The 16,898-nt window shown below is 38.8% G+C and overlaps 1 protein-coding gene across 1 annotated transcript; it reads right to left on the bottom strand.

Annotated features, from left to right (window-relative positions):
• Nucleotides 1–447: 447 nt before the first annotated feature.
• Nucleotides 448–11,730, bottom strand: LOC120545278. Its single transcript, XM_039779477.1, has 4 exons — nucleotides 11,705–11,730; nucleotides 7,494–7,571; nucleotides 6,896–6,949; nucleotides 448–2,925 (listed from the first exon to the last, which is right to left on the bottom strand). The coding sequence occupies exons 3-4, from the start codon at nucleotides 6,901–6,903 to the stop codon at nucleotides 1,299–1,301; spliced, it is 1,635 nt and encodes a 544-aa protein (XP_039635411.1). The 5' UTR covers nucleotides 6,904–6,949; nucleotides 7,494–7,571; nucleotides 11,705–11,730; the 3' UTR covers nucleotides 448–1,298.
• Between the last annotated feature and the right edge of the window lie 5,168 nt (nucleotides 11,731–16,898).

Consider the following 16,898-nt stretch of genomic DNA (forward strand, 5'->3'; position numbering starts at 1 on the left):
GACAAAAGGAGTGTCCGAATAAAAAATATTTCAAATCCTCTTTCTGATTGGATAATAATCTTTGTTTCATATCGTCAGTTATCAGACTCTCAAACTGATTATCTTCTGTATGTATATAATAATAATAGGAGTGTTTTCTGATTGGCTGATCATGTCTCGAGGTACAACTGAAACATGAAAGGAAACATTACCAAAAGGTGGAGAGTTTCTGTCTCTACATCCTCCAATTATTTTTTATCCAACAATGTTTGACATCAAAAACTAAACATCACAAGTTATATTGTGTTTGACCTGAACTTTATTAGACTGATTCATATTCAACATGTTTCAACACATATTTAAAACTTTAATTCTATTTCAAAGGTAAACTATCTTTTGATGAATGTATGTGAATATATATGAGTGTTTCTAGTGAGGCAAGGTCTAAGTCTATGAAATCAAATGGTATAAGAAAGACAAATTGTCATTTATTGAAGAAAGTTGAGCAGAAAGTTCAACAGACTCAAACAGCTGCTGATGATCCAGTGAAGACACTCTGAGCAAACTCATTTCAAGCAGAAACTGTATTAATATTTGACAGAAAACTGCATCAGACAGGATGATTTCATGATGAACAACAGAATATAATGAGGAAGTTATAAGTCCTTTTTTTTTTTTACATTGTTGTTATTTTGCTTCATTTCCACACAAAAAGAAACATATAGACATGCATTGATATGGATTAACATGAACAGCACAGCGATCAGTTAGGTAGTTTCCAGGAGGGTGACTGGTACCTCTCCAGCTACCAGTCACCACTCACACTACCCTCTGGTCCCAATATATACTGTAAATACATTGAATCACTCAAAATAAAAAAAAATTAAAGTACAACATAAAATGATCAACATGTTTCCACATGGCCAGAGTCTTCTGAAATATTATAACTAGTCATGAGGTATGACTACACATGAAGACACAAGGGTATATAATATATGATCACATATATTGATTATATTTCATGGCTGAAGTGTGAAGTGCCTCACTGCATTTAAAACCAGAGTTGTTGTCTAATCTGTTCAGTGAAGTAACCTTTGCTGATTAAACATGAAACTATAAAAACAAACAGAAAAAGTCATTACACAATAAAGAGCGCTGTTTCCAGGAATTACACATTTAACATATAAAAGGTGATTACATTTTTATTTTGTTATAAACATCACACTAAATACTTAATAAAGCTGTAATGAAACACATTTGATCATCAGTGTAGACCTTGTTTTCTCACAGTGATTCTAGTTCATCACTACTTCTTTGCTTTACCAGCTGCTTAGTTTACCAAACCCGTAGCGCACAGCTGCCATGATTCCTTTATCTTTATCCATTCGACTTTTTATCTCTTCCAGTTTCCTCTTCCTCTCTGTGTCTCCTTTCTCCTTCATCTTCTCAATCACGAAGTCCAAGTTGTCATAAATAGACACTGAATTAACATTCAGGGCGATCTTCTCCAGTTTGACAACATGCTGAAAGGACTCTTCCAACAACTGATCTTTGTCTTTCTGAAGTTCTGCTATCTCCTTCTCAAGAGTTTCCAGAAGGTTCTCACTTCCTGCCTTTTTCCTTTCATACTTCTCCTTCACATCTTGCAGGGTCTTTTTAACTTTTCTTGTCTTGTTCACATACTTCCACTCTTCTTTGACATGATCTGACACAGAACAACCACATACAGTGCAGCGGCCACCACTCATGACCACGCAGTCTCTTGGATACCAGGCCACTGTGCACTCGGGATAGTGACAGTTCCTCTGACACGTTTTGCAGCAGACAGCTCCTTCATAGAACCATAACCCCCACGTCCCACCCCTGATAGGTTCTGTATCTGTGTAGACCTCATCAACTTCTATAGTGAAGTTCTCATCGTTCTTCATCTCTTCTTCATGGTTCTTCAGAGCTTCCTGGGTCTGTTGGATTTCTTTCTGTTTTTCATCAATAAACTTAATTCTGTTTTGTGCATCTTGGATGCAGGCTGTCAGTCTGATGCGTGAATTCAACACTTCAACAGTTGTCTCCAGTTTTTGAGGAGAATTTTCTGTCAGGAAATCAGCGAATTGACCAATTTGGTCCTTTGTTACTTCCCATGCACCTTTTAGAGCAATCTTATTTTTCTTTGTTTTCTGAGTGCTCTGGCAGTTATCAAACAGGAAGTGAACAGTCTCATCATCTTCATCTTTGGCACATTTAATCTTCGCAGCCTCAAGAGCATTCAGAACATTTTCAGGTGTTACACCATTTGAGTGTGTTATGAGAGCGACAATGTTCTTCTCCATGTCTTTTCCAAACAGAGACACCACTGAATCAAAGATGTACCTCAGTCGGTCACTCAGTCGATTCTCGCTCGCTTTCAGCACCAGACCCACTGCATCAATCTCATGAACTCCATCCTCTGAGTGGAACAGGTCTAATAATCTTTGATTGACAATGTCATCTTTTTTGATCCCTCTGGTGTCTCCATATCCAGGAGTATCAATGATGGTCAGAGAGTAGGGCAGAGGTTTACCTTCAAAACCAAAGATCTGGTACACGATCACATCTGATGTCTGACTTTCTGATTGACTTCTCTTCTCGTCTTCTACGATCTGAAACCAGACATCATCCTCCCACTGCACTCCCATGGCGTAGTTGACCAGAGCGTTGATCAGAGTAGATTTTCCTGTTCCTGTTTCACCAACAAGTAAGATGGTTTTGTTTATCTTGTTTGGATTTCTTTCACCAAGAGTCATTCTTGTCAGAGATCCAATCTTCTCTTTCTCTGTTGTCAGATGTTGAAGGTCCATGTTTTTTGCTCTCAGAGGTAGGATGTTCTCTTTCCTTGGTATCAGCCGATACACAGCAGGAGATCCTGATCGGATCAGAACTTTCTTGATGTTGTCATATTTGGATGTGTTCCTGTAGAAAAGACATGAAGATAGAATAAAATGAATAAAATCCCTCTACTTTTTAAAGTCGTTCAATAAAAGCTTTTTAACCGTGCAAAACCGTACAAGGTTAAACCTTTGTTTATTCTATCCTTGCCACCTGTGCTTTTACTTGTTTTACAACATTTGCAGTTTCTTCTAAATAACTGAAAATGCTCTGGGAAACAATGAGAGAAATTGACAAAAGAGCAGAGTTCTTCCATCTCAGTTCAAGGCATACATGTGGAAAAGCCCATTGGTATTCATCTGAAGCATCTATGGGCGGGTTTAAATTCTTGGCCCTCGTATGTTTTTTTTCTCGCAGTTTCATCACTACTAATGCAACTGTAGCAAGTATCTCACTATCCTCATTCATATTTCAAGAAGGTACAAATGATATCCAGCTACAAAAAAAAACGGAAAAGCATAATGAAGTACAAAGAGTCGTTGCTTTGCAGACAATACACCTCTTTTGTTGTATTTGTTAAAACTGGAAGGTTTCAGAACGGTGCAGACCAACACATTGCAGGTAGTTTCAACCTGTCTCACCACAAATGTTTGGTCTGAACCAAGCAGCAATTTCCTGGTCTAAAAAGTGAAGCCAAAGCAGAAGCTCCTTAAATCTCCACTGGCTGATAATAAAAGTCTGTTTATATAGAAGTTTATGAGAAAAAGAGTGAGGAGATTTCCATGACTCAACTCCATTCATCAACTTACAGCGACTCGGAAAACAATTCAAATCTTTGTCTTTTGCCGCTGAAAGAGACTATAATACCACCAAAGAAACAACAGCACAATGAGGACTCGATGGAGGAGATAAGAAAATCTCTTAATCTCTGTCAGAGGAAATAAGCACAGTGGCAAACCAACAAACAAAACTACTTGGGCTAATGGAGGAAGTATGGGAGCTCAAATTCATAATAAAGGAGAATGATAAAAAATAATTGACGTGAAGTTGATGACATGGTACAATATTCTTGAATGGATGACTTGATGATAAGTGGCCTTGTGACACAACATAAAACCTATGCTCGAGTGACAGATGAGGAAAAGAGGGGGCGGCCTCTAGCCCACTAAGAGTGTTTGCCCTGTTTTGAGTCCTGCAGCCATGCGGGTTTGAGTCCAGCCTCCCTTTGCTGTGTGTCGTCCCTCATCTCTCTCCTACTTTCATGTCTATCCACTGTCGCTTTCAAATAAAGGGAAAATAGTCCACAAAAAATAATCTTAAAAACATATATAAGGAAAAAGGTGAAGAAGCTAAACCGAGTGAGTTAGAGTCCTTGGAAAAACAAGTGATTCAGTTCCTTGCATAGGCGCCGATACCATGGTGCTCCGGAGCTTGAGCACCCACGGAAAATACTGAGCACCCACTTGGGAAAAAGTAAATTGGCGCCAATGCTTGTCAGTTAAACTTTTCATCTCCAATCCTATCTGTATCTGTGAGAAGTGGAGCTGTCCTGAGTTGAAAGCCTACTTTACGGCTTTATTATCCAGTTAATAGGCATGTGTGTTTGCATCGGATGCTGTCCATTTCCTAAAGTTCTGAAATGCAAACATTTTTGGACTAATGGAGCGGTTTCAGACTCACATTCTGACTAGAATCTGCGTATGACCACGTCAGGCTAGGTCTTAGCATCAGTATTTTCCCATAACATGGTGAATACAAAATGTTTTTCTTAAAACCAGGTTGATTTCATACAGATTTGGGCTATGTTCACACTTGGCATCTTTTTGGACAAGAACAAGTTGACTAGAGCACTTTTGTATTAAGAAAAACAGCAGGCAGCGTTTTGGTTCCAAAAAGCAGCCGAGAGCGTCTTTTGTTGCTATAACAACAGCTACTGCTACAGTATCCTAGAGCACTATGTGTAGCGGTGCTAATGCTAAGGTTAGATAAAACAAAGTGAGTTCCCTGTACAGGGAGCACCCGGTCATATCATATAACTCGCTGGGCTCTGACTCAATTTTTTCTTGTTGTTATGGAAACGACAGGTCTGGCTACTCCAACTTGTTATTGTTGGGCAAAAAAACACTTGACGTTTTTCTTTTAGAAAAGTTTCACTTTTTTCAACTTCACTAAGACGCTCCCAGCTGCAGAAGAAAAGTCAGTGGTGACGTTTTAAAAAGTGCTCACGATTATTTTGAAAACACGGTTTACTCCGTACAGCATTATAATGTAAAAAACACAATTATACCAAAAGTCTCACGATAATTATGCGATATTTTGTTTGCGTTGCATCCCTCCCGACATGTACCCAAAGAGTATTGAAGCAACAAGACGAGAAACTCAATAGAACATTGTGTTGCATTCAGTCCAAGATGGCGGAGCTGCACTCAATCATTGACACATATATATAAGCTGCAGCACAACGTTCTGTTGAGTTTCGCCTCTTGTTGCTACGTTGTTACGTCTATACTCTTTGATGCACCTCTCGAAAAATACACATCACTTAGTGTTGCATTTCCCCGCCCCGACTCATGTCCTGGTTCTCCTTCTCCATAAACAACATGAGATCAAGGAGAGGGTTAACTTCTCCTGCTCCAGATTTCTCACCGTGTTCAGAAAGAACAGGGGAGACACTTTGGTTCTCTCACTATAACGTTAGAGTTGCTACTCACTCCGAAGAAAAACGCGTCACTCTCTCACTTCTTCCTCGCTCTACCACACACACACACACACACACACACACACACACACACACACACGGCTCGACACAGCCACCAGCGGAGAAGTATAAACGTCAGCTGCGTGGAGCTGGAGTGCCTTATTTAGGTGGCACTTAAATGCCTGCGCTTCTCTCTGATGCTCCGAAAACGGACGTTGGAGGGAACTGACACATCGCCGCACGGGACGCTAGTTAACAAACGCTTGGCAGCAGGTAACGTTAGCCTACCGTTGCGGTGTGGGCGGCTGTGGCTAAGTGGTAGAGAGGTTGCCTGCCAATCGGAAGGTTGGTGGTTTGATCCCTTGCCCTGCAGTCCCATGTCGAATTGTCCTTGGGCAAGACACTGAACCCCGAGTTGCCCCCGATGCTGCTCCATCAGAGTGTAAATGTGTGTGAGTGTTTATCTGATGAGCAGGTGGCACCTTGTACGGCCGCCTCGGCCATAGAGTATGAATGTGTGTGAATGGTGAATGGTTACTGTACTATGTTAAAGCGCTTTGAGTAGTCGTTAAGACTACAAAAGCGCTATATAAAAACAGTCCATTTACCGTTAGCTAGTTAGCGCTACACCTGACAGCAGGTAACATTAGCCTACCATTAGCTAGTTAGCGCTACACCTGACAGCAGGTAACATTAGCCTACCGTTAGCTAGTTAGCGCTACACCTGACAGCAGGTAACAATAGCCAACCGTTAGCTAGCAGATAACCGAGCATTTTAACCGAGTAAACGCGGTTAAAATGCTGACAGCTAAACGGGGAAGAGTGTGTCTGTAACTGTAAAAGCAGACTGTAGCGGCCTTTGTCTGAAAAACAGCACAGAATGAGCCTCGCCAGCCTCGTGCTGCATTCAAAGTAATTGTAAAATACCCTTTTCCCATCCAGCGTTTTTTTTTTGTCGTTAACAGGAATTTACTGGTGACATAAGATATTGTTATAAGTTATTGTTATTAAATTTTTAATAAATCTAAAAAATTTAAATATATATACACACACATACAGTAGGCCCTATATATATATTTATATATATATAGTATATATATAATTCTTTCAGTTCAGGCAACGTTTTAAATGTATTGTTTTAGCACCGGGAAATATGAAAACTATTTTTTATGCATTTTCCCATAACTTCGGTAATTTTACATATGTTTAAAAATATCGAAATTAGTATCGATATCGAAATATCAATTATTTTCAATATCGTGCACCCCTAGATGATAGTTAACATTTATAAGTATTGTATTGTGATCCAGCAGTGTTTAACACTAAAACTGTGATGTTTTAGCAAGTAATACTCACGTTGCCATGGTAACGGCTTCCCAGGAGTTGAAGATGGAGCACCTTGTAAGTTTTCTGGAAGAACAAGTCAGAGATCAACCAGAGTGAGTTTGATATGTGGGGGGGGTCAGGGGGCTCTAAGATACATCAGTTACAGTCCTGCTTCATGACATCACTTTAATCAGAGTTAATAACTTCTTAAACCATAACATACAGTTCATCTCTATATTGATGTTTTCACAGAAAAAATATACACTTAAAACCAGCTGTTCTTCATCCTTTAGAAAGATAATTTTTCAAAATTATAAATGATGTTAATCTAAAATGAAGTCATCTATCAAGTTGTATCAAGTTCAAACACTAACCAGAGGTAAAATCAGAGGTGTCTGTATGTGGAAACCTCTCTCTAGACTCCATCTTTAGAAACTTAAGTCCTTTTAAATACTCGTCCAACAACAACAACAACACTGGACCGACTGGAGGGTCCAGCACAGTTAGAGCTGTTAAACATTTCACATTATGGCCTTTTATCAAACACTTTACTACTTTTTCTTTTCTAGGAAAACCTTTGAAAGGTCAGGACTGACTGATTCAGAAACCTTCAACATGTGATACATACCTGAGTTTTTAAAGTCCTGGTCAAACCAGAAAGAGGTCCAGAGAAATGGATCTGAAGTTCCTGAAGCTTGGAGACTGTCTGGAAAAAAGAAAATAATCATATGAATCTAAAGCAGTATGCGCAGGCATTAGTTATGGCAAATACATTTTCCTCATTCATTTATACCTGTTGAATCTCCTGATAGTATCATTTTAAGTATTTCCAGATCTAAAGTGTTAGATCTTCAAACCATCAGTAAAACCAGAGGGGAAGTGAGGAAAGAGTTTTCTTTAGAAGACTTTTGTTGATCAGCTGAAACAAAGTTCAGGTGTTGCAGCAAATAAAAGTAAAATAATTAATAATTATAAGTGTATGAAACAAAACTTGTCCCAGGTGATTAGAGAGCCTGTTAGGTTTCTAGTTAGTGTTGATTAAGATTCCACTAGTTTAGTTAATATGACCAATAAGGGAAACCTTCACAGAACAAACTATTGGACTAATAATCAACATATAACTCAAATATGTTAGTTTAGTATACAAGATTCTTCATAATTTGGCCCCACAGTCCCTGAGAAAGTTTGTGAAACCTTGTGAAGAGGCAGGTATTAGAACTACGCGAGCCTCTTCTAGAGGAGATTGTTATGTTAACTTTAGGTCCTCTACTTTTGGGCAGAACTGCTTTTCTGTGAAAGCCGCAGGGATGTGGAATTTGTTGATTGAATTAATAAGTGTATAAAACAAAACTTGTCCCAGGTGATTAGAGAGCCCGTTAGGTTTTTCTAGTTAGTGTTGATTAAGAGTCCACTAGTTTAGTTAATATGACCAACAAGGGAAACCTTCACAGAACAAACTATCAGACTAATAATCAACATATTACTCAAATATGGAGAATCTCAAACATACTGTCCCCAAAACAAAACCTCAAAGGTAATCACAATTACACCAATATGTTCTAGTACTAATATAAAGTATCTGGTTCCTATTATTACATCATCTGTAGATCTACAGTAGAGCTGCAAAGATGAATCGATTAATGGATTAGTTGTCAAGTAAATAATTTCCAACTATTCTGATAATCCATTCATCAGTTTGAGTAATTTTTTTTATGATAACAGTCCCTCTGGGACAGGAAACTGAATATCTTTATCTTGTAGGATACAAACTACAAAACAATCGTATGGTTTTATAACCAGTATAAAGAGAAAGGACGCATTTGAAGATTTATCATGTTTCATCACATCAACATATTCAGAACTTTAATTCTATTTCAAGTGTAAACTATCTTTTTATGTATATATGTGAGTATTTGTGTGTACTTCACATTACAAAGAAAAAGACGTTTATGAAGAAAGTTCAGCAGACTCAGAAAGCTGTGCACATTCCAAAGGAATGAGGACAGAGTTAAGGAGCTACGGTACCAGTATGTACAGGTAACACATATATCTATGTAACTACTTTACAGCAACATTTCATAGTGATACATAGCACAGTAAGCATAAACTGCACATATTTCAATTGCTGTGGAAGGAACATGCAATATACATTTTATGTCACAAACTGTGTGTTCTGGGATATAGCGTATAATGGAGTTGGAATCAAGTGAACCCTCTCACAACTTTGTATACGTGGATGAGGCTGGCTTCAACCTGACTAAATGCAGAAGGCGGGGTCGGAATATCATCGGTCACAGAGCTACTGTGGATTTGCCAGGCCAACGGGGAGGAAATATCTCCATGTGTGCTGCTATTTCGGAGCATGGTGTCCTAACCTATATCCCCCTTATAGGGCCATACAACACCCAGCATCTACTCAACTTTTTAGAGACTCTCTACAGGGCTCTCATCCCTGATGACGAGAGGGGTCTGTTTAGAGTGGATTTGCCAAAGTATGTGGTCATTTGTGATAATGTGAGTTTCCATCGATCAGACATCATTAGGCAATGGTTGGTCACCCACCCGAGGATGCTCATAGAATCCCTCCCACCTTATTCACCATTCCTTAACCCAATTGAGGAGTTCTTTTCAGCTTGGAGGTGGAAGGTGTACGATTGTCAACCACACACACAGATGACCATGCTGGCTGCAATGGATGCAGCATGTGAGGACATCCCAGTAGACGCCTCCAGAGGATGGATAAGGCATTCCAAAAGATTCTTTCCACGTTGCATTGCAAGGGAAAATATCCGGTGTGATGTGGATGAGAACATGTGGGCCGACAGACAGGAACGTCTGGATGTGTAGAGACCGCACTAGAACAGTGCTGCAGGCAAAGTTGTGCCTTAGTGGTGTTTCCTGTGTTTCTTTCTAATTTAGTTTTTTTTCCTTTGGGCCCCTTGTCTTTTTCTTACTGTAAATTATTTTGTTGTTTTCTTTCATAAAGTAGCACTAGTAAAAGCTGTCCTGTCCAGTCTCTTTCAGTCAATAACCCAAATACAGTAATATGTAAATAGTACTGTTCAAATTGATATATGCCATAGAAGTGCAGACTTGTGCATTTTCAATACAGTAACTTCCATACTGTAGCCTAAGTTTACATCAGGTAATACTGTCAAAGTACACAGTTACATTGACAACATGCCTAAACATTTTGACAACCTTGTTCGTGAACAATGACTCAATGACTTATCATTCTGATGACACTGACATGATCATTGGCATGAATATTTACTGTTGAGAGATGTACTAAGGATTTTTAGTGACTGACTAGCTTTAGAAACATATATATTGTATATTGCAGTTTGTACAAATTGTTCTGAGAAATGCACGTATTATTTTGGACGTTAGGGATGATGTGAAAAATGCACCAAAGCGACTGAGAAAATCTGTAATTGTCATCAAAACATCAGCCATAGTTTACATCAGAACATCCCTCCAGAGCACACTGTTATATTGACTAAGCTATTTGACTGTCTTATCCGTACACAATGACGCAAGGATTTTGAGCAAGAGACTGGCTTTGGCAGGTAATCCATGGTGTTTTACTGTTTGTACGAATTGTTTTGGGAAATGCACTTACTGTTTTGCAAATGTCGAGGATGATTCGAGAAATGAACCAAAGTGACTGAGAAAAACTGTAAAAGGGTATTCTTAAAAAGTTCAAGGCACATTTTGGGCACTTTTTTAAGACATTATTTTTGACGGTTTCTATGTTCTTTTCCTTTAATCCAGCTGCCGTAGTGTTTGGTGGCCAAAAAAGCAGCCTTCTTGTCCTGAACACGGCCCTCCAGCTCGTCAAATAAAATCAACCCCAGTGAGTTTCATAGCGTGACTTTATACCTGCTAACTAATAACATAACATGAAAGATCTGAGTTTTTATTAAAAAACAACTTCACCTTTTACAAATGGAGACATCAACAAAATGTTTTAGATTTAAAATTATTTACAGGATCTGCTGCAGAAACTGCTGAAATATTGTCTGTGATAAAAAAAACACAAATCTAAAAACAAAAAAGATGATTTTTTTTCAAATGGATTTATAGTCAGCGTGCTTTTGTAAATTACTAAAAAAAAAACAAATATGGTCCTTAAAAAATGAAAAATCTGAGAAAAATGTTCAGTTTCTCTCATGTTTCAGAATTATTAGATTCTGAGTGAAAATGTAATCAAACAAAACAATTATTATTATCCTTATTATTATAATTACCTTATTAAACTTCGACTTACTTTACTAAAAGTGTTGGGTGCCAGTAGCATTTACTGTCTTTTGAGTTTATTAAAGTCATATTTTTGTATTCATATGAAGTCCTTTGCAGTACTTAAAAGAGTCAGAATACTTTATTAATCCTCTCAGGGAAATTGTTCAGTGGATAAAGTATAATATAAAGTAACATAACTACTGTGCAACAAAGAAAGGTAAGTTAAGTAAAGTAAGATTATGTTAAAAAGTAAGATTAGATTAAAAAAGATTGTTTCTAAAATAATGGATTGTACAATTGTGTGACTATACGTAGCAGCAGTAAATAAATAACGGGTATTATATTCACACTGTACTTATCTATGTTTGTACTGTATTTATGTTGACGCTGTACTACAATAGAATGTGTACAACCCATTAGATCTTTTTAGCCTAATCTTACTTTTACTCATTGTTTTTATTTATTTCTTACTGTAGCTATTTTACTTTTGATATTTTATACATGTATTGATTTTTCTTATTCGTACTTTACTTTATGTCTGGTATTACCTCCAGATAGTATCATTGTAAAGTATTTCCAGTTGTAAAGTGTTCTTACCTGTGTTGTTGGTCTGTGATGCTGAGGAGGTATAGAGAGAAGAGAAGAGTTTATACAGTATATCAGTATATCAGAGAGGGAGGAGGCTCTGGGGTCACATGATTTAAGAGCAACAGTTGACTTCAAATCAAGTGGAAGAGGAAGGAAGAGACAGAGGATGCTCTGTGGTCACGATTTCACACAAGAGACAGAGTACCTTCATAGACTTCTTCTTTTGAAGATTTTAATCTCACGCAATTTCACAGAAACAGTTTGACTTCACTGTTCTTGACTTCAAACCATCAGTAAAACCAGAGGGGAAGTGAGGGAAGAGTTCTCTTTAGAAGACTTTTATTGATCAGCTGAGACAAAGTTCAGATGTAGCAGCAAATAAAAGTAAAATAATTAATAATTATAAGTGTATGAAACAAAACTTGTCCCAGGTGATTAGAGAGCCTGTTAGGTTTCTAGTTAGTGTTGATTAAGATTCCACTAGTTTAGTTAATATGACCAATAAGGGAAACCTTCACAGAACAAACTATTGGACTAATAATCAACATATAACTCAAATATGTTAGTTTAGTATACAAGATTCTTCATAATTTGGCCCCACAGTCCCTGAGAAAGTTTGTGAAACCTTGTTAAGAGGCAGGTATTAGAACTACGCGAGCCTCTTCTAGAGGAGATTGTTATGTTAACTTTAGGTCCTCTACTTTTGGGCAGAACTGCTTTTCTGTGAAAGCCGCATTGTGATTGACATTGTATGTCTGTTGAGGTGATCTGTGTGTAGGTGCTGTATTTGTATTTTATCTGTATTTTATATTGAATGAACTTATTAGCAGGAATGCTCATTATCCACTGTATATACAGTGCCTTGCGAAAGTATTCGGCCCCCTTGAACTTTTCGACCTTTTGCCACATTTCAGGCCTCAAACATAAAGATATAAAACTGTAATTTTTTGTGAAGAATCAACAAAAAGTGGGACACAATCATGAAGTGGAACGAAATTTATTGGATATTTCAAACCTTTTAAACAAATAAAAAACTGAAATATTGGGCGTGCAAAATTATTCAGCCCCCTTAAGTTAATACTTTGTAGCGCCACCTTTTGCTCGCAATCACAGCTGTAAGTCGCTTGGGGTATGTCTCTATCAGTTTTGCACATCGAGAGACTGACATTTTTGCCCATTCCTCCTTGCAAAACAGCTCGAGCTCAGTGAGGTTGGATGGAGAGCGTTTGTGAACAGCAGTTTTCAGTTCTTTCCACAGATTCTCGATTGGATTCAGGTCTGGACTTTGACTTGGCCCTTCTAACACCTGGATATGTTTATTTGTGAACCATTCCATTGTAGATTTTGCTTTATGTTTTGGATCATTGTCTTGTTGGAAGACAAATCTCCGTCCCAGTCTCAGGTCTTTTGCAGACTCCATCAGGTTTTCTTCCAGAATGGTCCTGTATTTGGCTCCATCCATCTTCCCATCAATTTTAACCATCTTCCCTGTCCCTGCTGAAGAAAAGCAGGCCCAAACCATGATGCTGCCACCACCATGTTTGACAGTGGGGATGGTGTGTTCAGGGTGATGAGCGGTGTTGCTTTTACGCCAAACATAACGTTTTGCATTGTTGCCAAAAATTTCGATTTTGGTTTCATCTGACCACAGCACCTTCTTCCACATGTTTGGTGTGTCTCCCAGGTGGCTTTTGGCAAACTTTAAACAACACTTTTTATGGATATCTTTAAGAAATGGCTTTCTTCTTGCCACTCTTCCATAAAGGCCAGATTTGTGCAGTATACGACTGATTGTTGTCCTATGGACAGAGTCTCCCTCCTCAGCTGTAGATCTCTGCAGTTCATCCAGAGTGATCATGGGCCTCTTAGCTGCATCTCTGATCAGTCTTCTCCTTGTATGAGCTGAAAGTTTCGAGGGACGGCCGGGTCTTCGTAGATTTGTAGTGGTCTGATACTCCTTCCATTTCAATATTATCGCTTGCACAGTGCTCCTTGGGATGTTTAAAGCTTGGGAAATCTTTTTGTATCCAAATCCGGCTTTAAACTTCTCCACAACAGTATCTCGGACCTGCCTGGTGTGTTCCTTGTTCTTCATGATGCTCTCTGCGCTTTACACGGACCTCTGAGACTATCACAGAGCAGGTGCATTTATACGGAGACTTGATTACACACAGCTGGATTCTATTTATCATCATTAGTCATTTAGGTCAACATTGGATCATTCAGAGATCCTCACTGAACTTCTGGAGAGAGTTTGCTGCACTGAAAGTAAAGGGGCTGAATAATTTTGCACGCCCACTTTTTCAGTTTTTTATTTGTTAAAAAAGTTTGAAATAGCCAATGAATTTCGTTCCACTTCATAATTGGGACCCACTTGTTGTTGATTCTTCACAAAAAATTACAGTTTTATATCTTTATGTTTGAGGCCTGAAATGTGGCAAAAGGTCGAAACGTTCAAGGGGGCCGAATACTTTCGCAAGGCACTGTAACTGCTGTCAATTTGCCTCTGCCCAGGGACTACAGAGGAAAATTAGATTGTAGCTATCTCTGGTCTGTGCAACATATTTGTTGTGCAATGTCCCTGTCAAATAAATAAAAAATAAAAAATAAAAATAAAATAAATATGGAGAATCTATAACATACTGTCCCCAAAAAAAACCTCAAAGGTAATCACAATAACACCAATATGTTGTAGCACTAATATAAGGTATCTTGTTCCTATTAATAAATCATCAACTGTAGAGCTACAGTAGAGCTGCAAAGATTAAGCGATTAATGTATTAGTTAACAAGTATTTAATTAATCTCCAACTATTTTGATAATCCATTAATCAATTTGAGTCATGTTTTATGATAAAACAGGTCAACTTGTGTGATGTCAGCTTGTTAAATGTGAATATTGTTCTAGTGTCTTCTCTCCTCTGGGACAGGAAACTGAAGATCTTTGAGTTGTGGACAAAAACAAGACATATGAGGACGTTATCTTGGGCTTTTTGGGAAACATTGATCTACATTTTAGAGACCAAACAACTCATCCATTCATCCAGACAATAATCCAACAGGGGGTATTACTAGACATTATACAACAAGTACATCCGACCAGACAATCTGATTGGTCAACTAGACATTTAGAACATGCTCAAATCAGCATGACCGAAAAAACACATAATATTCGAACTATTCGAACATCTGGTTGTGCATGTATCCAAGGTGACGTCAAAATGATGTATATCCGACCGGCGCGTCCGAGCCGAGGTCGCGCACGGCTCTTTTTTTCAGCGGCTGTCAGTACCTAATCCGTACCGCCTGACAGATCCGTTCTGCGCATGTACAAGATGCGTAGATGTTTACGACCTGCCTCATCTGTTCCACGCTAACCTACACAGGAAAGCTAACGATAGTTTAGCTAACAGCTAATTTGGCTAACCGCTAGCTGACAGCTAGATTAAAAAATAACATAGATTCAGTCTAAAATAATTAAGTCAATCTTAATGGGAGACGCAGGCTACAGCTGAATTAAGACTTTACAGTAATAACAATAAAGACAAGTATTGACTGATTGTATTTAAATGAGCACAAGTAAAGTAGAACTGACGTAACAGCTGTTAAATATGTTAACGTTTATTTTTTAAGTTTTATTTTGAAGGTCTTTTAAAGTTATTACATGTTGTCTCAGCTAGCGGTTAGCCAAATTAGCTGTTAGCTAAGCTAACGTTAGCTTTCCTGTGGAGGCTGTCCACCGGAAGCGTGGAACAGATCGGACAGTGTCGTAAATTCTCGTACAACAGCTGTAGGATTTTATTCTAAAATGTGACCGATGGCCGGTCTGACCCTAAAAAGGCCAGACTTAATCTGACTCTAATTCTATGGTGACTGAAGAGTGTTCGTTTACTGGTAGATCAGAGGAAAAGACTCAAATTAAGACTCAAGATTCGTCCAGTTAAAGTTAATAACAAGCTTTAGTTAATGATATTGCAAAATACAAAAGCGTATGCATACGGATCAGATTACTTTAAGATAAAACAGCCTATCGCTAAAACCTAGCAGACAGAGTTTCCCCCAGCATCTGATGCTGGCTAACCCAGAACCCTCACTTTTTCTTCACTTTCTCTGCTTCATCGTGGTGCTGTTATCAGTTGGATATAGTCCCGATCTTCTGGCTCCAGGCGGCTAACGATATATAACACACTGTATGAAAACATGACCCTGAGTTCTCTCATTCCCAGCTCAACAGAGACAAGTCACTATTGTTGGGTCCGAACACCTGTATGTTTTTAATCTCCTACAAACTAAGGAGTTTCCTGAGAGCCAGGTGATTTTCATACTCTGTGTCACAAATCACGCGCTTGCAAAACATGGACCATTGTTACCTCGTTCCCCCTTGATCAGAGATGACCTTTTTTTTCTCAGGCAATAATCTCAGAATCCCTTTATAATGTTAAATCACTGTAAAACCAGATAGCCTCTCATAACCCTGGGAAACAAGGCCACAAGGTCAGCATCATGAACTCTACAAACCTATTACTCTTACTCTCACAAATATATTCTAACACTTCGCATGTGCGAACATCTTGCGAATGCGCAGAATGTATCTGTCAGGCGGTACGGATTAGGTACTGACAGCGGCGCACGACAAAGCAGAAACAGGAGGCCTGAATGAGTTCACCGACAAACAGATGTCAGGACTCTCAGAGTGACTGCAAGTCTATCTGGTAAACTCACTGCAGGTCTCTCTGGTAAACTCACTGCAGGTCTCTCTGGTAAACTTACTGCAGGTCTCTCTGCAGGTCTTTCTGGTAAACTTACTGCAGGTCTCTCTGCAGGTCTTTCTGGTAAACTTACTGCAGGTCTCTGGTAAACGTACTGCAGGTCTCTGGTAAACTTACTGCAGGTCTCTGGTAAACTTACTGCAGGTCTCTCTGCAGGTCTTTCTGGTAAACTTACTGCAGGTCTCTCTGGTAAACTTACTGCAGGTCTCTGGTAAACTTACTGCAGGTCTCTCTGGTAAACTTACTGCAGGTCTCTCTGGTAAACTTACTGCAGGTCTCTCTGGTAAACTTACTGCAGGTCTCTCTGGTAAACCTACTGCAGGTCTCTCTGGTAAACTTACTGCAGGTCTCTCTCTGGTAAACGTACTGCAGGTCTCTCTGGTAAACTTACTGCAGGTCTCTCTGGTAAACTTACTGCATGTCTCTCTGGTAAAC

This window comes from Perca fluviatilis, chromosome 17, assembly GCF_010015445.1.
Source record: "Perca fluviatilis chromosome 17, GENO_Pfluv_1.0, whole genome shotgun sequence".
Classification (NCBI taxonomy): Eukaryota; Metazoa; Chordata; class Actinopteri; order Perciformes; family Percidae; genus Perca; species Perca fluviatilis.